Source organism: Pan troglodytes, chromosome 1 (genome assembly GCF_028858775.2).
Source record: "Pan troglodytes isolate AG18354 chromosome 1, NHGRI_mPanTro3-v2.0_pri, whole genome shotgun sequence".
NCBI classification, from domain to species: Eukaryota; Metazoa; Chordata; class Mammalia; order Primates; family Hominidae; genus Pan; species Pan troglodytes.
Window position 1 is genome coordinate 184,056,433 of NC_072398.2, and position 20,189 is coordinate 184,076,621.

At 41.0% G+C, this 20,189-nt stretch overlaps 1 protein-coding gene and 1 pseudogene across 1 annotated transcript in view; one reads left to right on the forward strand and one right to left on the reverse strand.

Moving 5' to 3' along the window:
- LOC100614519 (putative inactive cytochrome P450 family member 4Z2) overlaps positions 1-20,189 on the forward strand; it is a 52,490-nt gene that overhangs the window by 7,365 nt on the left and 24,936 nt on the right. The window contains exons 3-8 of the mRNA XM_063808792.1: positions 1,856-2,071; positions 3,340-3,481; positions 15,696-15,740; positions 17,407-17,534; positions 19,693-19,817; positions 19,897-20,051. Coding sequence (XP_063664862.1) covers positions 1,856-2,071; positions 3,340-3,481; positions 15,696-15,740; positions 17,407-17,534; positions 19,693-19,817; positions 19,897-20,051 — 811 coding nt within the window. The remainder of the gene's footprint in view (positions 1-1,855; positions 2,072-3,339; positions 3,482-15,695; positions 15,741-17,406; positions 17,535-19,692; positions 19,818-19,896; positions 20,052-20,189) is intronic.
- LOC107976901 (tubulin alpha-1C chain-like) lies at positions 9,092-11,669 on the reverse strand (annotated as a pseudogene).

Here is a 20,189-nt window from a genome sequence, read left to right on the forward strand (position 1 = left end):
CATCAGGTGGGGAAGGAGTAGGCAAAGGGAGAGGCTGCTCAGATAACGAAGGCCATGCAGGAGAGGAAGGCTGAGGAACAGATAGAGAGTCACAAGATTCAGAAAATTGTGGTAACTGCAGGGGGTAATGGGATAGGTATGTCATTAGGACAGCATGTGCCAAGGCCCATTCACCCCACACAGGGATGAGAACATAACCCCCTGTGGGGATCAGTTCCTGGAATGTTGCACCAACATGATACCATAGTTGTACATCTAAGATTCCTTTTTCAGGAAACCAAGGACAGTGTTCTTCCACTGCCCTGAATGGAGTGACCATATTTTCCATGGACACTTGAACCCCCTCCTGTTTTAACAGGAGTTTAATATAGCAGAGATAAGCATAATGTTTAGGCTCCGTGTGACCCATAGTTAACCCAGACAATACACAGACAGACTCACCAATCATCACGGAGCCGAACAAGTGTTTCTGTGGACTGAACCAATGAACGTTTCTCTGCACCTACCAAAGGGAATCGGGTTCCCACATGCACTTAGGAAAAAGAAAAACCATGTTGGCACACTAGATATCAGGGGAACCAGCCCCCAGTATTTCAACATAGGTTATTTCTATTTTCCCTAAGTGTTGGCCAGTCTGAGAAATAAAGAGAAAGAGTACAAAGAGAGAAATTTTACAGCTGGGCCTCCGGCAGTGTCATCACATATTGGTAGGACCATGATGGTGACCCCAAGCCACAAAACCAGCAAGTTTTCATTAGGGATTTTAAAAGGGGAGGGGGTGTACGAACAGGGAGTAAGTCACAAAGATCACATGCTTCAAAGGGCAATAAAGGTCACAAGGCAAGGCAAAATTAGAATTACTGATGAGGGCCTATGTCCCACTGTGCACACATTGTCTTGATAAACATCTTAACAAGAAACAAGATTCGAGAGCAGACAACCAGTCTGACTAGAATTCACCAGGCTGGAATTCCCCAATCCTATAAGCCTGAGGGTACTGCAGGAGACCAGGGCATATTTCAGTCCTTATCTCAACCGCATAAGGCAGACCCTCCCAGAGTGGTCGTTTATAGACCTACCCCTAGGAATGCATGCCTTCCCCAGGGTTATCAATTATTAATATTCCTTGCTGGGAAAAGAATTCAGTGATATTTCTCCTACTCACATGTCCATCTATAGGCTCTCTGCAAGAAGAAAAATATGGCTTTATTCTGCCCAACCCCGCAGGCAGTCAGACCTTAGGGCTATCTTCCCTTGTTCCCTGAAAATCACCATTATTCTGTTCTTTTTCAGGATGCGCTGATTTCATATTGTTCAAACACACATGTTGTACAATTTGTACAGTTAACACAATCATCAGAGGGTCCTGAGGTGATGTACATTCTCAGCTTATGAAGATAACAGGATTAAGAGGTTAAAGACAGGCATAAGAAATTATAAGAGTATTAATTGGGGAAGTGATAAATGTCCATGAAATCTTCACAATTTATGTTCAGAGACTGCAGTAAAGACAGGCATAAGAAATTATAAAAGTATTAATTTGGGGAACTGATAAATATCCATGAAATCTCCACAATTTATGTTCTTCTGCCTCAGCTCCAGCCAGTCCCTCTGTTCAGGGTCCCTGACTTCCCGCAACAGGTATGAGCTGTCATGCACATGGCTCCTATCTGAAAATCTAGTTCTTCTGGAATCTGGAACTGCTGGGCAACATCTCAGCAGTTTTCACCCTGCAGACTTAATTAGCTTCCTCTTCCTTATGTACCCTCTCTTAAAATGGTATTTTGAAAGCCCAGTGTTGCCCAGGGGGCATCTCCTTTGGGTTTATGAGAGACCTGCATTCTCCCTGGCCCAGTTCTCTCAGGCTTTCCAGAGCTCAGGACCTCTGAGAAGAAGGGAGCCCTCCTGGCTTCGGGAACTCATGGCTCAACCCTTCTTGCTGATGATCCTCCTCTGCATGTCTCTGCTGCTGTTTCAGGTAATCAGGTTGTACCAGAGGAGGAGATGGACGATCAGAGCCATGCACCTGTTTCCTGCACCCCCTGTGCACTGGTTCTATGGCCACAAGGAGGTAAGAGGGGAAAATTAGTTGGGGAGGTTAAGGAACAGAAAGATGAGGTATTAAAAAAAACAGCACATATTGGTGGGGCATTATGTAATATGCAAAATGCTTTCACACCAATCTCATTTGATATTTACAAAAATTCTATGATAGGGGAGGAAACATATTGTTATTCCTATTTTACAGGTAAGAAAACTGAAGCCTAAAATAGAGATGCAACTTTCCTGTGCTACCCATCTCATAAATGACAGAAATGAAACTTGAACCCTGGTCTCCTGATTCAAGGCCAAGGTCTTTACTACTTTCAGGACTCTGGGTGTTCTACAGAGAAATAGACCAAGCCAATTGTTAACAGGAAACATGCAAAGATGCTACAGCTTCTAATGAGGCTGGAAATAGGAAAACATTTGACAAATTAGAAAGGAAAGTTGAAAGATGAGCAGCAACCACAAAGGAGTAAAAGGCATGTGAGAGGCCAGGCATGGTGGCTCACGCCTGTAATCCCAGCACTTTGGGAGGCTGAAGCAGGCAGATCATGAGGTCAGGAGATCAACACCATCCTGGCTAACACGGTGAAACCCGGTCTCTACTAAAAATACAAAAAATTAGTCGGGTGTGGTGGCAGGCGCCTGTACTCCCAGCTACTCGGGAGGCTGAGACAGGAGAATGGTGTGAACCCAGGAGGTGGAGCTTGCAGTGAGCCAAGATAGCACCACTGCACTCCAGCCTGGGAGACAGAGCAAGACTCCACCTCAAAAAAAAAAAAAAAAAAAGGCATGTGAGACTTCGCTGCTTTGGAGACAGATAAAGCATGAGTGGGTATATCCAGAGCAAAGATGAGGTAGGGAATCAGTGGTTACTAACGGTTTACCTTGTGCCAGGAATTTTATGTTTATAATTTCACCTAATTTTCATGGCAGCTTTGTGAAATATATTTGGTTTTCCTAATATATATTTCTGTGAGGAAATCATGGCCCTAATGATGTAGATAATTAAAAAGTGTCAGAATTGGGATTTGAACTTAAATGTCCAAAGTTGATACTGGAGTGAGAAGACCAATCACTCAGCAACAGGTCCTGAGCACTTGCCCTGGGCCAGGAAGATTCCGTGGAGGTGCTGGAGTCACATGGAGAACAAAACTTGCCTTCAGCAGATGTGAACCTGTCTGATGGGGTGGTGTCCACAGACCCTCAATTTAGCACATGGTCCATCTGAGGGAAAGGGATCCTCCTGGGATGACAACCTTTACTAACCAGTCATGACTTATCTTATGACAGTTTTACCCAGTAAAAGAGTTTGAGGTGTATCCTGAGCTGATGGAAAAATACCCATGTGCCGTTCCCTTGTGGGTTGGACCCTTTACGATGTTCTTCAATATCCATGACCCAGACTATGTCAAGATTCTCCTGAAAAGACAAGGTAAAAACCAAGAGGGGCTCACAGTACACAGCAGCAAAAAAGAGGGTCTCAGGATGTCTGTGGCACTAGGGAAGGACAGGTTGAAGCATTTTTAAGGGAAATCCATCATTTGATATGTTGAAGGGAAGATTCCATGTCCTCCTCGACATCATAGTCAGGACTCTATTGAGGGCTGTTGTAGAGGATTCTCTGATCCATTTCCAAGCAATCTTCTCTCCCTACATGGCAAATTTTTTCTGATGCTTCCATCACATTTACTTACCTCAGACCCCCAGGACTACCACTTACCACCACTGTAAACATACAGTGGGTTGGGCATGCAGTGGTGGTTTGCTTCCAATTGGCTTAACACCAGTGCTGCACAGAGATGAGTGTTCCCCATAGATGCTTTGCCTACTAATGATGCCTGTCCTCTGGGAATGGCCAGTGCCAGGTGGAGGCTCTGGCAAGTGGAACCAGTTCTCCATCTGGTCCCTAGTGTCGGAATTCCGTGGAATTGCAGAGCTGCTTCTTGGCTGTGGCAAGATGTGTGTAGGATTCCCCCACTGGGCTTTCCTCAACTGCCTGTTGGCATATAAGGCTGGCCTTCGCCTCACTCTCCCAGCTACCTACATGAGTCACTCAGTTATAAAATGCCTCCATACCACTCTTGGTGCTTCTGCAAAATTTCAAGCAGCCTATGGCTCTCTCATTTCACAGGGCACTCTGCCAGAATCACCATCTCAGCTTTCTTCCTGGTAATGGTGCAAGAAATGTCTGGGTATCCAGTTTCAAACTTTACTCTGCTCCCCTTTATGCTCTGTTCACACCTTTGGATCTTTGCCCAAAAGGGATGAAAGAGGAAAGTGATTGTTTCTCCTTTGGAGTTATTTTCTCTTCTTTATCTACAAATTCTCTCTTCAGTGTGTTCACTCCCTTGAGGAGGGAGCCTTAGTTTTTGGCTGTTTTTCTTTTTTTGTGGTTGGTTGTAAGGGCATCTGGGCAGGCCATACAGGGAAAGCCATCCTTCCTGTTCATATTTTCTTCAGTCCCCATTGTCTTCAACTCACAACCTTAGCTCCTTCCCAGAGAAGCCAAGAATTTCTCTCCCTCTCTTGCTTTTTTTCTCTTACTGTTTTGTTTTCTTTTTCTTTGGTTTGTATTCCCTGCTGGTGCCTAAAATTGTCTCCTCCTCAGAGAAAAGGATAATTTTATTCCTTGAAGTATGATAACTGTACAGTTACATGAGAAAAGAGCAGAATAATATACAGAGTATGGGATGTTAAGTTATTTATCTGCCACACATCAGTACTTCTTTTTGAGTCCCACTGCAGAAGCACAGTGGCCAAAAAAGGAGAGCTGAGAATCCTGCTCTTATTATTTCTGGCCAGACCCACCCAAATCATCTTATCCCCAGCTTTTTATTTTGAAAATTTTCAACCCTACAAGAGAAATTTTGAACACCCATTGTACCCTTCTCTAGTGTCATTAATTGATATCATATTCCCATATGTGCTTTTCTTTTAATTACATTCATTTTATTGTGGTAAAATATACATAACCTAAAAATTTACCATTTTAAATCACTTTTAAGTATACAGTTTAATGGCATTAAATACATTTACATTGTTGTGCAACTATCACCGCCACCCATCTTCAGAACTTTTTCATCTTCCTAAACTGAAACTCTGTACACATTAAACTCTAACTCCCCATTTTCCCCTCCCCCCAGCCTCAGGCAACAACCATTCTACTTTCTGTCCTTTTAAATTTCCCTATTCTAGGTACCTCCATAAGTAGAACCATACAATATTGTCCTTTTGTAACTGGCTTATTTCATGTAGCATAATGTCCTCAAGGTTCATCCATGTTGTAGCATGTATCAAAACGTCCTTTCTTTTTAAGGCTGAATTTCCATTGTATGTATGTACCACATTTTGTTTATCCATTCCTCTGACAATGGACACTTGGATAACTTCTATCAGTTGGCTTTTGTGAACAATGCTGTCATGAACATGCATGTACAAATATCTGTTTGGGTCCTTTCAATTATTTCAAGTTGATACCAAAAAGTGGAATTACTGAGTCACATGATAATTCTATATATAATTTTTTGAAGAACTGTGATAGCATTTTCCACAGTGGCTGCACCATTTCACATACCCACCAGCAATGCACAAGGGTTCCAATTTCTTCACATTCTCACCAACATTTGTTATTTTCTGGGGATTTAAAAAACAATAATAATAGCTACCCCAGCTGGGTGCAATGGCTCACACCTGTAATCCCAGCATTTTGGGAGGCCAAGGCAGGCAGATCACTTGAGCCCTGGAGTTTAAGACCTGAGCAACATGACAAAATCCCATCTCTATTTAAAAAAAAATAGACCAGATGCAGTGGCTCAAGCCTATAATCCTAGCACTTTGGGAGGCCAAGTCAGGCGGATTACTTGAGGTCAGGAGTTCAAGGCCAGCCTGGACAACATGGTGAGACCCCGTCTCTACTAAAAAAAATACAAAAATTAGCCAGGCGTGGTGACACATGCCTGTAGTCCCAACTACTTGGGAGGCTGAGGCAGGAGAATTGCTTGAACCTGAGAGGCGGAGGTTGCAATGAGCTGAGATAGTACCACTGCACTCCAGACTGGGTGACAGAGCAAGACTTCACCTCAAGAAAAAAAAAATACAAATTATGTTGTATTATTTAAACTAATACTAATAATGGCTATCCTAATGGATGTGAAATGGTATCTTATGGTGGTTTTTATTTGCATTTCTCTAATGATTAATTATGTTGAACATCTTTTCATATGCTTACTGGCCACTTATATATCAACTTCAGGGAAATGTCTATTCAAGTTTGCTGCACCTTTTTCAATTGGTTCTTTGGTTTCTTTTGTTGTTGAGTTGCAGGAGTTCTTTATATCTTCTGGATATTAATCCTTATCAGATATATGATTTGTAAATATCTTCTCCCATTCTGTTGATGTCTTTTTTACTCTGTTGATAGTGTTCTTTGGTGAGCAAAATTTTTTATTTTATCAAGTCCAGTTTATCTATTTTTTCTTTCACTGCCTGTGCTTTTGGCATCATATCCAAAAAATTATTGCCAACTCCTATGTCATGAAGTTTTCCTTATGTTTTCTTCTAAGAGTTTTATAGTTGTAGCTCTCACATTCAGTTCTTTGATTCACTTAGTGTTAAATTTTTATATGGTATAAAGTCTGCATTTGCTCATAGATGGATGGATGGATAGATAGATAGATAGACAGATAGATAGATAGACAGAACCAAACAACTTTTTATGCATAAGTTTTATCTGAGTTAATAGAGGTTAAAAAATAGGGATTTTCTATTTCTTCTCCATTTTTCGGCTTTCCCTATCTATAATGAGGAACTTTCCTCCTCTCCCCAACGCCATCTGCCTTTCTCTCATTGTCTCACTTTCTGTCCCTCTGTTTCTCTGTCTTTCTGCATACCAGTAAGGATTCATGGATTGTTAAGAAATCAGTGTATTGAATTTCATTACCATCATTATCTTTTTTGATGGCCAAATTGTCCCAGATATGGAGAAGGAGACAGAGCAAGAGAAGAGGCTGGTAGACATGGGCCCAGTCATTCAGAACTTTGTAGGCTGAGTAATGGTGAACATCAAAGGAGAGAAGTACTGTGAATATCTGTGTGTTTTGAAACATCACTCAGACAGCTGTATGATGAATGGCTGGAGGGAATCAAGGCTGGAGACAAGGAATCCACCTTATCCTGCTGCACTGTCCAAGGGAGAGATGATGGAGGCCTGGACAAAGGTAGAGGGGTGGAGATGGAAATAATTGTATGAATTCAAGAGATACTAATGAATGTACCAATATTTTTGACATGGGGGTATCAAGCTGTCAAGCAGTCCCTAAGATACTTAGCTGGTTCACTGCACATTCATAAATTCAGTCAGCAAAAAGCCAGCGGGCCTGAATGGATTTAGACTGTTTATTACTCATGGCATAATAGGTATCATGAGCTTCACATTAACATCGGCCCCACTATCTCCCTAAGTCCTATAGGGGCAATGGAGAGCAACTCAGGTTAGTACTGTGCACACCAGGGTCTGTGTTACATTTGAGGAATTCAGACACGACAAGATCCTGACCATATATAGGGGCTATTGCCAAAAATGCTCTTCCTCACCCCTAGAAATAGGCATTGTCTTTTATGTGTGTGTGGCAAAATACACATAAGGTTTGCCATTTAACCGTTTTAAAGATCCAATTCAGGGACACTAAGTATATTCACAATGCTATCCACCTATCATCTCTGTCTAGTTCCAGAATTTTTCATCAGTCCAGACAGAAACCTCATACCCATTTTAAGCAGTTATTCCCCATTCCTCCCTTGCCCCAGTCACTGGCAACTACTGATCTGCATTTTTGTCTCTATGAATTTACTTATTCTGGATTTTTCATATAAATGGAATCACACAATATGTGACCCCTTGCATTTTGCTTTTTTCACTTAGCATAATGTTTTCAAGATTCATACATTTTGTAGCATTGTTTCTTTTCATGAATTATATTCTACTGTATGAATATACCACATTTTGTTTATCCATTCATCTGTTAATAGACCTTTGAATTGTTTCAACTTTTGGCTATTATGCATAATGCTGATTTCATAAAAATGAAAAGCTTTTGTGTGTCAAGGGCCACTAAAAGCAACCTGTGCCTCCTGGGTTCAAGTGATTCTCCTGCCTCAGTCTCCCAGGTAGCTGGGACTACAGGCGTGCACTACCAAACCTGACTAATTTTGTATTTTTAGTAGAGATGGGGTTTCACCATGTTGGCCAGGCTGGTCTCAAACTACTGACAAGTAATCCACCTGCCTCAGCCTCCCAAAGTGCTGAGATTACAGGCATGAGCCAATGCACAAGGCCAAGACCAATTTTATTTTAATTTGCATTTCCCTAATGACTGAATATCATCTTATTGTTTGCCCATTGATGCTGAATATCATCTTATTTGTTTGCTGGCCCATTGTTTATCTTTGGAGATGTCCATTCAAGTCCTTTGCCCATGATTAATTGGGCTGTCTTTTTATTGTTCAGTTGTAATAGTTTTTAAATATATATAGTACACAAGTTTTTTAATCAGATATATGATTTGCAAACATTTTCTATTATTTTGTGGTTTGTCTTTTAACCCTTTTAGTGGCCCTTGATACACAAAACTTTTCATTTTTATGAAATCTAACTGATTTATTTTTCCTTTTGTGGCCTGTGCTTTTACTATCATTTTTAAGAAACCATTGCCCAGTCCAAATTCATGAAGACCCTCCCCTATTTTTTCTTCTAAGAGTTTTATAGTTTTGACTCTTGTACATAGGTCTTTAGTCCTTTTTTTGGGTGAAAGAAGCCTAAAGTAGGGGCATTTGTTTATTTATTTATTTATCTTTTATTTTAGATTCAAGAGGTACATGTGCAGGCTTCTTACCTGGGTATACTGCATGATACTGTGAAGTTTGGGGTATAAATGATGCCAACACCCAGGTGCTGAGCACAGTACCCAACAATTAGTTTTTCAGTCCTTGCCCCCTTTCCTTCCACCCCCACCCCAGTAGTCCAGAGTGTCTATTGTTGCCATCTTTATGTCCATGAGTACTGAATGTTTAACTCCTACTTAAAAGTGAGATCATGAAGTATCTGGTTTTCTGTTCCTACATTAATTCACTTAGGATAATGTCCTGCACCTGCATCCATGTTGCTGCAATGACGTGATTTCATTGTTTTTTTTCCCCCTTTGGTACATTTTTAGTTCATTTTTGTATATAGAGTGAGATAAAGGTACACTTAATTATTGTGCCCATAAGTATTTAGTTTTCCCAGCACCATTTCTTGAAGAGACCATTCTCCCCATTGAATGGTATTTGCATCCTTGTTGAAAATGAATTGACAACAGATGTATGGGTTTATTTTTGGACTCTGATATCTACACTTAATGCCAGTACCACTTACCACCACTGTGAACATTGACTCTATTGGGGCTGTTGTAGAGGATTCTCTGATCCATTTCCAAGCAATCTTCTCTCCCTACATCGCAAATTTTTTCTGATCCTTGCATCACATTTACTTACCTCAAACCCCTAGGACTACCACTTAACTGTAAACATACCATGGGTTGGGGATGGAGAGGTGGTTTGCTTACAATTGGCTTAATGCCAGTGTTGCACAGAGGTGGGTGTTCACAATAGATGATTTGCCCACTAACGATACCTGTCCTCTGGGAATGGCCAGTGCCAGGTGGAGGCTCTGGCAAGTGGACACTAGTTCTCCATCTGGTCCCTAGTGTCGGAATTCCGTGGAATTGCAGAGCTGCTTCTTGGCCGTGGCAAGATGTGTGTAGGATTCCCCCACTGGGCTTTCCTCAACGGCCCGTTGGCATATAAGGCTGGCCTTTGCCTCACTCTCCCAGCTACCTAGATGGCTCACTCAGTTATACAATGCCTCACACCTCTCTTCATGCTTCCGAAAAATTTCAAGCAGCCTGTGGCTCTCTCATGTCACATGGCACTCTGCCACAATCACCACCTTTGCATCCTTGTTGAAAATGAATTGACAACAGATGTATGGGTTTATTTTTGGACTCTGATATCTACACTTAATGGCAGTACCACATTGTTTTGGTGACTATAGCTTTGCAGTAAGTTTGAAATCAAGGTGTATGAGTTCTCCAGCTTTGGCAGGCTTATCATACATCAGGTCAAACTTGTGGTCCAGGCAAGCCCAGGCCTCAGCAACTGCTGTGGTGTTGCTCAGCATGCACACAGGTCTCTATACCTTGACCAGGTCTCCACCAGGTACCTCATTGCGGGGCTGGTAATTAATACCAACCTTAAAGCCAATGGGATGCCAATCCACAAACTGGATGGTAGGCTTGGTCTTGATGGTGGTGATGGCAGCATTGACATCTTTAGGGACCATGTCCCCATGGTACAACAGGCAGCAAGCCATGTATTTACCATGGCAAGAGTCATATTTCACTATCTGGTTGGCTGGCTAAAAGCAAGCACTGGTGATCTCTGCTACAGCAAGCTGTTCGTGATAGGCTTTCTCAGTAGAGATGATGGGGGAATATGTGGCCAGAGGGAAGTGGATGCAGAGACAGGGCACCATTTTGGTCTAGACTTCTGTCAGATTAACTTTCAGGGCTCCATCAAATCTGAGGGAAGCAATGATGGAGGACACAATCTGGCTAATAAGGCAGTTAAGGCTAGTATAGGTTGGGCATTCAATATTGAGGTTTCTCCACAGATGTCACAGATGGCCTCATTGTCTACCATGAAGGCACAATCAGAGTGCTACAGGGTGGTATGGGAAATGAAGATAGAGTTATACAACTATAGCTGTGGAAATATGGGGGGTTGGGTATGCGGAGAACTCCAACTTGGACTTCTTGCCATAAACAACAGAAAGAACATTCCACCAGCAGAGAAGTGAACCCAGAACAAGTCCCCTCACCAAAGCAGTAAAAAACCAAGAAGTTCTGAAGACCTGTGCACTAGTCAACCAGCTTGCAAATTCAGTCCAAGATGAGGTCAATATAATCCCCTTGCCTATGCAATAGTGCCCTCAAGTATAGTTATAGGCAGCATCTTCCTTGCTTGTGATGAGCTGCCCAGGGTGGAAGAGCTGGCAGTAGGTGCCAGTGTGAACTTTGTCAATGACTCTGGGTTCAACATCTACAAACACTGCCCTAGTCACATGGTTGGCAGCACCTGTCTCACTGAAGAAGGTATTGAAGGAGTTATTTCCTCCCACAATAGTCTTCTCTCTTGGCCTTGCCATCAGGCTAGAGGCCATGTTCCAGGCAGTAGAGATCCTAGCAGGAACTGCCAATCTGGACATCAGCCTAGCCAACATGGAGATGCACTCACATATGACAGGGACTTGTAAGGTTCTGCAAGGCTGAAGGAGGCGAAGGGACAGCAACCAGGATCTCCCACTAACAGACCACCACGGAGTCCAAGGGAGTAGTCCATAGTGTCCTCTTATAATCCTTTTATTATCTATAATAATAAGTTGATAGTAATGTTCCCACTTTCACTTCTGATTGTAGTAACTTGATTCTTCTCACTTTTCTTCATAGTTCATCTAATTAAAGTTTTGTCAATTTTGTTAATCTTCTCAAAGAAATAACTTTTTGTTTGTTAATTTTTTCTATTGTTTTTCCTGTTTTTATGTTATTTACCTCAGCTCTAATCTTTATGATTTCCTTCCTTCAGTAGCTTTGGGTTTCATTTGCCCTTCTTTTTCCAGTTCATTAAAGTGTACAGTTAGGTTATTGATTTAAGGAATTTATTTTTTAATGAAGACATTTAAGCTATAAAAATCTCATTAAGCACTGCTTTTGCTGAATCCCATAACATTGGGTATGTTGTTTTCATTTTCATTTGCCTCAAAATATTTTCTAATGTCTTTTATGATTTATTCCTTGTCCCTTTGGTTGTTTAAGAATGTCTTGTTTAATATTCATGTTTTGTGAATTTTCCCGTTTTACTTCTGATATTGATTTCTAGTTTTATTCTATGGAGAGGTATTTTTGTATGATTTCAATCTTTTTAAATTTATTGAGACTCTTTTTGTGACTTACCGTACGATCTATGCTAAAGAATGACCCATGTGTACTTGAGAAGAACATGTAATCTGCTGTTGTTAGGTGGAGCTTTTAGAACATGTCTGTTTGGCATAATTATAGTGTTGTTCAAGTTCTCTATTTCCTTATTAATTTTTTGTATCATTGTTCTGTCCATTATTGAAAGGGATGTAGTGAATTCTCCAATTATAATTTTAGAACTGTCTATTTCTCCCTTCAATGCTGTCAGCTTTTGCCTCATATACTGTGGGGTTCTATTGTTAGGTATACATTTATATATTATAACTGTTATATCTTCTTGATGGATTGACCCCTTAACAATATATAATGTCTTTCTTTGTGTCACAATAAAGTATAGTTAACTGATAATCACCCAGCTCTCTTTTCCTTACTGTTTGCATAGAATACCTTTTCTACCCTTTTACTTTTAACCTCTTTGTTTCTTCAGATCTAAAGTGAGTCTCTTGTAAGCAGCATATTAATGGATCCCATTTTTTTAGTCCATTCTGCCAGTCTCTGCCTTTTAATTGAAGTTTAATCCATTTACATTTAAAATAATTACTGATAAGGAAGGACTTATTTCTAACATTTCACTGTTTGTTTTTTATATGTCTTTTTTTTAGAGACAGGGTCTTGCTCTGTCACCTAGGGTAGGGTGCAGTGGTGTCATCATAGCTCACTGCATCCTCTAGCTCCTGGGCTCAAGTAATCCTCCCACTTCAGCCTCCTGAGCAGTTGGAACTATAGGCCTGCACCACTATGCTTGGCTAATTTTTTCTTTTGTATAGACAAGGGTCTCACTATGTTGTCCAGGCTGGTCTCAAACTCCTGGCTTCAAACAATGCTTCCCCCTCAGTCTCCCAAAGTGCTGAGACTACAGGTGTGACCCACTGTGCTCAGCCTGTCATATATATTTTATGTTCCTCACTTCCTCCGTTACTGCCTACTTTGGTGTTTAATTGATTTTTCCTTTTGGTATGGTAACATTTTTATGTTACTCTTCTCATTTCCTTTTCTGTATATTTTCAGTTATTTTCATAGTGATTAACGTGGGATTAAAATTAATACCTTAAACCTATTGGAAATTTTCAACCATTATTTCTTCAACTTAGTTTTCTCTCTTTGCTCTTCTGGGACTCCAATTATGCATACGTTAGTATGCTTGATGGTGTCCCACAGGTCTCTTAGGACCATTCATTTTTTTCATTCTGTTTTCTATTTCTGCTCCTCAGATTCAACAATCTCAATTGACCTATCTCCAACTTTGATAATTTTTTCTCTGCCTGCTCAAATCAACTGTTGAAACCTTATGAACTTTTTATTTCAGTTACTGTATACTCCAGTTCTAGAACTTTATTTGTTTGTGTTTACAACTTTATGTCTTGGTTAATATTCTCTATTTGTTCATACATGAGTATTTTGGTTTTGTTTCATCTTTGGCCATGGTTTATTGTAGGTCTTTGAGCATATTGAAGACAGTTGATTTAAAGTTGTCTAATAAGTCCAACGTCTATGCTTCCTCAATAACATTTTCTTTTCATTTCTTTTTCCTGTGCATAGGCCATACTTCCTTGTTTCTTTTACATGATTTGTAATTTTTTTGTTTAAAACTGAACATTTTAAATGTTATGTAAGAAAAAAAGGAATAAAAGAAAAAAAGGTAGGAAAGAAAATAAAAATACTCTCCAGGTCTTTCCTGGTTGGTTCTGTGTTGGGGCACACCTCTAATATTTAATCAGGGCATTTACAAGCTTGCCTTAGCTTTCTCTTTCTTCTTGCACTTTGTGTAAGGACTAGTCAAAGTTGAAAGCCTGTGGTCTTATCAGGTCTTTTCCAAGCATGCATCCTACCCTGGGTATGTGTAGGTTCCCTGTTATATGTGAGAACTTTTTAAAGCATTGATTCCAAAAAAAAAATTCTCATTCCCAGCTTTTCCTTCTAGATTTTGGTGTGTTTATTATTGCCTCAATTGTTCTTTTTTGTCCCAGGAATCAGTGCTAGTTCTTTTGCCTCTCAATGTTTTTGAGGAACACTTCCCTGCCCTGAGAGAATTCTGAGTTAGGTAAAACATAGGAAAGCCCCTGTCCTTCAGAAAACCCACACAGAAGTCAAAACAAACAAAATTCCTTGAGAACAAGGACCACTCTGCTTTCTCTAGGATCCAGGAATCAGAACCCACTGAGAATGCAGGCTGCCATCTTCAAGATTGCCATGGTACTGGAGAGGGATGTGGGGCAAGGCTAAATTGCAATGCCACCAATCTTTTCTATCCTTTTTCAGTGGCCTTTCTTCTGATTAAGTGTGCACCTGGTTGCTGTAAACAATTAACTGTGTTCCAGAAATCTGCTAAAGTTGACTATAAGTTGCCAGATAATTTTTGGTTTTGCTTTGGGAAGGGATGGCCCTGGACAGTTCCTAATCCACCATTTTTGCTGATGTCACTCCTGGACATTATTTTTTAGGACCCTGGAATGTCTAGAGTAGAAAGGCTCATGCTTATTAGCCTTAAATGTAGACATACATACATTCTTTCCAAAATAGTTTTGGAAACATCCTTAACAATTCTATCAATCTCTTTTACCCATTTCTGAAGAAATGCCAGAATGATCTTCCAACAAGTAGATTAGGAGGATGAGAAAGTGGAATTAGTTAAGAAGGGGTCCCAACTTTTGGTAGGGAAAATAGGGAATACAGTTGTGCCTTTAAGTGGATAGAGGAAGAGGAGGCTATCTGGTAGTGAAGGGATAGATCAGGTTTGGATTTGCTGGGGTCCAGAGGTGTCTGTGTGGTACACAAAGGAAAATGTCTAGAGGGCAGTGGTTTTATATTGAAGTCTATGGACAGAGAGAGAGAGAGAGAGAGAGAATACACTAGGGACTGAGAGAGTGAATGCCATAAGATATCTTCTTACCCTTAGAACTCAAGGTATTTTATAGGTTCATTTCACCTGGACTTTTGCAGAAAGTGAATCTCATGTTAACAATCCTCTCTTTTCCTAGATGTTCATATGTTTTCTCCCCCATTTTTATTTCCCTGTCTTTATCCCACATAAAGATGTTGATGGAATGAATAAAGGACACTAATTCTTGTTTTCCCAAAACTGTAAAACCAAGGTTATCTCCCCTATCTTTTCTTCTGATTCATTTATATACATCTTTCTCAAACAAATCCAACAAGGGTAAAATCTACAATTTATCTCAAAGTCATGTTCCTGTGTCTAGCTGTACATGTCTATGTGAAAAGGAACTGGAGCTTTAAAATGTTGTCAGAGTTCCCCAACAAAAACAAATGTATTTTTTCAACTTATGTTGACAGAAAATTATACTCTGAAAATTATACAAAGGAAATTATGCCCTGTTTTCCACTGCTATTGACCTTGTAGCACCAAGTGCTGTGGAGAATGAATAAACAAGTTCTCATTCTAATTCTGTGGCTTCCCTGGGACTCTCGGGACTGAAGAACTAGCCTCCAACCACCTTGCACACTAGCTATTTGTGTTACCCACAAGGAATATGGAAACATACAAAAATTTCCTCTCATTTTAACTCGTGATTTTCACTTAATGGCATCTTTTGCCTCCTTTGTTCTGTTTTACAGATCCCAAAAGTGCTGTTAGCCACAAAATCCTTGAATCCTGGGTTGGTATGTGTATTAGTCCATTCTCATTCTGCTATAAAGACATACCTGAGACTGGGTAACTTATAATGAAAAGAGATTTAACCAACTCATGGTTCTATTGGCTGTACAGGGTTCTGCTTCTTGGGAGGCTGCAGGAAACTTACAGTTGTGGTGGAAGGAAAAGGAAAAGCAGGCACACCTTCACGTGGCCACCAGGAGTAGGGGTGGAGTGTTACACACTTTTAAACAAGCAGATCTAGGGAGAATTCTATCACAAGAACAGTAAGGGGAAAATCCACCCCCATGACTCAGTCACCTTCCACCAGGCCTCTCCTCCAACAGTGAGGATTACAATTTGACATAAGATTCAGGTGGAGGCACAGAGCCAAACCATATCATATGTGTGTCTGATCCTTTCTCATCTGAGCCTGGTGGAGGTGGAGGTAGGGGGAGAAATTACTTTCCTGATAGACACTAAATGCTCCTGTCTCCCTCACCTTACCACAACCTACACTCGCTTTTGCTTCAGAAACCTGAGCTCAATCTTGCCTTGTCCTTCATAGCTTCTCCTCTTATTCTACCTGTTTGGGACTGGTCCTTTATTTCTGGTGTAACTAGGGGTAGGGGTGGAGGAATAAGAAGGGGCCTAGGGGGTTGTATACTCTCCTCCTATCACCAACTGATGTCACTATCCCAGGTAGTCCCCACTTGAGGATCATGGAAAGAGAAGGAGAGTCCCTCAGCCTGCTAACATGGACCTTACTGAGAATGGTGCCCTGGAAGAGGTGGCCGTTGTGAAAGTTGCTTAAGATCATTCTCTCTCCTTTTCCCTCCACACTTCACCTCCCTTTTCTGGGCAACCTGCCTGTGCAGCTAAGCAAGTTCACACCAGAAGATTCAGGATCTGGGTAGTAGCCCCAGATCCCTGGATCAAATGTGCATGGGCACCTTCTCTCCCTCTCCTTAGATTTTCCACCTTACAGAGAATTTAAAATATTATTCACCACAAATTTCATTATCAGTTTTCCACAATCTAATTGCCCCTGGAAAATCTTGCTCTTGAGGATCCCTTTGAAAGAATCCACTCTCATAAACTAAGTCTTTTATGAACTCAGTGGAGATCTCAAACCCACTTGTCCAGCAGGAATGATAAAGAAAAGCCCCTTTAGTCCTCCATCATTGATCCTCAGCCTGAAGAGAAGCACAAAAGTGATGGAAAGAAAGCAGCACCTCTGCTTCAGTCTGGAACTTTGTGCCAGTCTAAGGCAGTATTTCTCAAAGTGTGGACCTGAACTAGCTGGGACCCTTGTCATAACTCAAAAGTCCTTGATTCTACTTCAACACCTAGGAATTATTGGCTCGGAAGGATGAAGCCAAGGAATCTGCCTCTAGCAAGCACCTCGGGTAATTCTCACCCACCCTAAATTTGAACTCTTATCAAGAGGCTGATGAATCTGACCATCAAATAGGATAGGATGGACCTTTTTTTGAGTTCATTGTATAAACAAATTTTCTGATTTGGACTTAATTCCCAAAGGGTTAGGTCTACTCCTGTTCATTCACTCTTTCAAAGCTCTGTCCACTCTAGCTTTTCTCCAGTGTCATAGATAGGGAATTGCTCGCTGCCTGCCTAGTCTTTCTTCACTTACCTGGCCTGTGATAGAAACAGTTGCCCCTCTCATTTCATAAGGTCGAGGACTTGTGACCCTGGATGGTTCTAAATGGAAAAAGCACCGCCAGATTGTGAAACCTGGCTTCAACATCAGCATTCTGAAAATATTCATCACCATGATGTCTGAGAGTGTTCGGATGATGCTGGTAAGAGGAGAAGAGAGCATTCGTACCTGGCCTCTGAAGTGAGGTGCTGCCAGCCATATGGTGTGGGAGACTCTGAGTTCCCTCAGAACCATGTTCACAGCAGTTTATATGGGGTTATTTGATGTTTAGACCATGACCATCATCATCAGGGCAAGGACCCTGTCTTGTATACCCAACACTTCTCACAGGGATGGACTCAGGGTAGGTGCTCAATGAGAAGTAGCTGAATGAATGAGTGAGTGAGTCCAGTAGACTCACTACATTTGGAGAACACAAGGCAGAAGAGCAAAGACACCCATAGGAGTAGCCATGCCAACATAGAGAAATGTATCATGTTCAGGAGGTCGAGTCAGGAAAGACTTCCTAAGAAAGGTGACAGGAGCTGAGTCTTGGAGAATGGGGAGGATTTCTAGAGATGGGGACTCAGAGAAAAGATGGCCTTGTGGTCAAGGAGAAAAGGGAGCTTTAGCTTTGGCTGAGGAAGAAGAGGGTGCAGAGATTTCACAGGAAAATCTAAAACCCATAGAGAAGACACAGTTGTGTGTCTCCACACCTGTCCTCTTGGAGTGTGGATGGCAAAGACATGCCAGGTGGTTTTGAGTACACCTAAGGTCTGTTTCAGGGGTCCTGAATGAGGTGATTGCGACAACTCAAAGACTAAGTTTCTAAGATCCCAGGCATGGAGTAAAGCAATTCTATACACAGGATCTCAACCCTAGTCACAAAGACTTCTTAATGATACAGGGGCTCAGAGACATGGGTTCCCCTAAACACGTCAGCTTGGATTCATACTGGCCCCATATTTTCCAGTGTGCCATGTTGTTATCCTTTATGACCCTCGTCACCATACCCACGTCCCACTCCAAAATAAAAATCAAAGCAAAACATATAAATATAGTGACTGCAAATACTTTTTAAGCACTTACTATGCATCAGGCTTATTATATCCTTTTATACTACTACAGTCTTACAATTTTGCTGTATTATCTCCATTTTGCTAGTAAGGATATTGAGATGCAGAGATTAAGCAGTTTGTTCAAGGTCACAAGGCAGGCCAGGTGCAGTGGCTCATGCCTGTAATCCCAGCACTTTGGGAGGCCAAGGTGGGTGGATGGCTTGAGCCCAGGAGTTCAAGACCAGCCTGGCCAACATGGCCAAACCCCATCTCTACTAAAAATACAAGATCATAAGGCAGATTAGAGGAAGAGTTGAGTTCAAACTCAAGCCTCCTTGAGTTGGAAGAGCGCACGCTGAACTGATGCACCTCTCTTCGAGTCTAAGGCTCCTTCCTGATGATGCCCCCTTCAGCCTGCTCCAACCAGTGCCTCTCCTTGCAATGCCCTTACCCACATCCAAACAGACACCACCCCCATTATCACCTACCTCTTGCTCTTTCTCTACTCTTCTTGGCTCCATGATAGTTGCAATCTTTCAGAACATCTGATTTTAGTAATGTGTTTGGAAAAAAGCTTTCAAATTGAATTAATTAATTGATTCACATTACAGAGTTAATAACAGCTTAAAAGTATATAAATATTTATATTGAAATGGAGAACTTCATCTCAATAAACACTTGGCTTTTGACAAAGTGAAATTTTCTGGGATATTGGCAGGTATGTCCAAGGGGGTAAATACATCTGAATTGTAATATATAGTTGAGGGTTTTCTGTCTTGACTCTTAACTGCAAACTCTTTGAGAATAAGAACTATCTCTAATTCCTCTCTAAATTCTCAATGGATCTGGGAAAAAACTTGTCAAGTACTAAATATTTTTAGGGATTTTTCCTAGAATCAAAAACCTCTGTTTATTTATGCTCTCTACAGATGTTTTTGAATTCTTATTTATTTTTTATTCCATGTTTTGTCAGCTTAGTTTTTCCATGATAAAAGTCATATAAATTGTACTAATGAAACTTGAAAAAGAGGGAAAAATAGCTATTTCCCCACCCTTACAAAGTCACAAATAGCATCTAAGGCACAGTATCATTTTCAATACTGACAAGGAGTTTTATTTTATATGGTTGTCATAATAAGGCAAATTCATTTTCTACACTTTATATTTTCAAACCCTGGCAAGCTCTAAAAGGGACATAAAATAACTTAGAAATTGGGAAAAGATGGGCATGTGTATGATCATGATATTCATCTCCTGCCCCAGAACAAATGGGAGGAACACATTGCCCAAAACTCACGTCTGGAGCTCTTTCAACATGTCTCCCTGATGACCCTGGACAGCATCATGAAGTGTGCCTTCAGCCACCAGGGCAGCATCCAGCTGGACAGGTCAGCGACAAAAGGAAGGTAATTGTTTGCCAATAACTGTGTCACCCACTAACATGTTGTTCCATCTTCCCTATTCCAGTACCCTGGACTCATACCTGAAAGCAGTGTTCAACCTTAGCAAAATCTCCAACCAGCGCATGAACAATTTTCTACATCACAACGACCTGGTTTTCAAATTCAGCTCTCAAGGCCAAATCTTTTCTAAATTTAACCAAGAACTTCATCAGTTCACAGGTTAGTCCTGGGATTTACATGGCCAGGGTCCACTATGAGACATCTCATTGTCTGAGACATAGACTCTGGTTATGGCTGCTTCTACTATGGACATATGGCATGGTCATCATTCAGAAATGCTAATTTGTACCTCTTAAA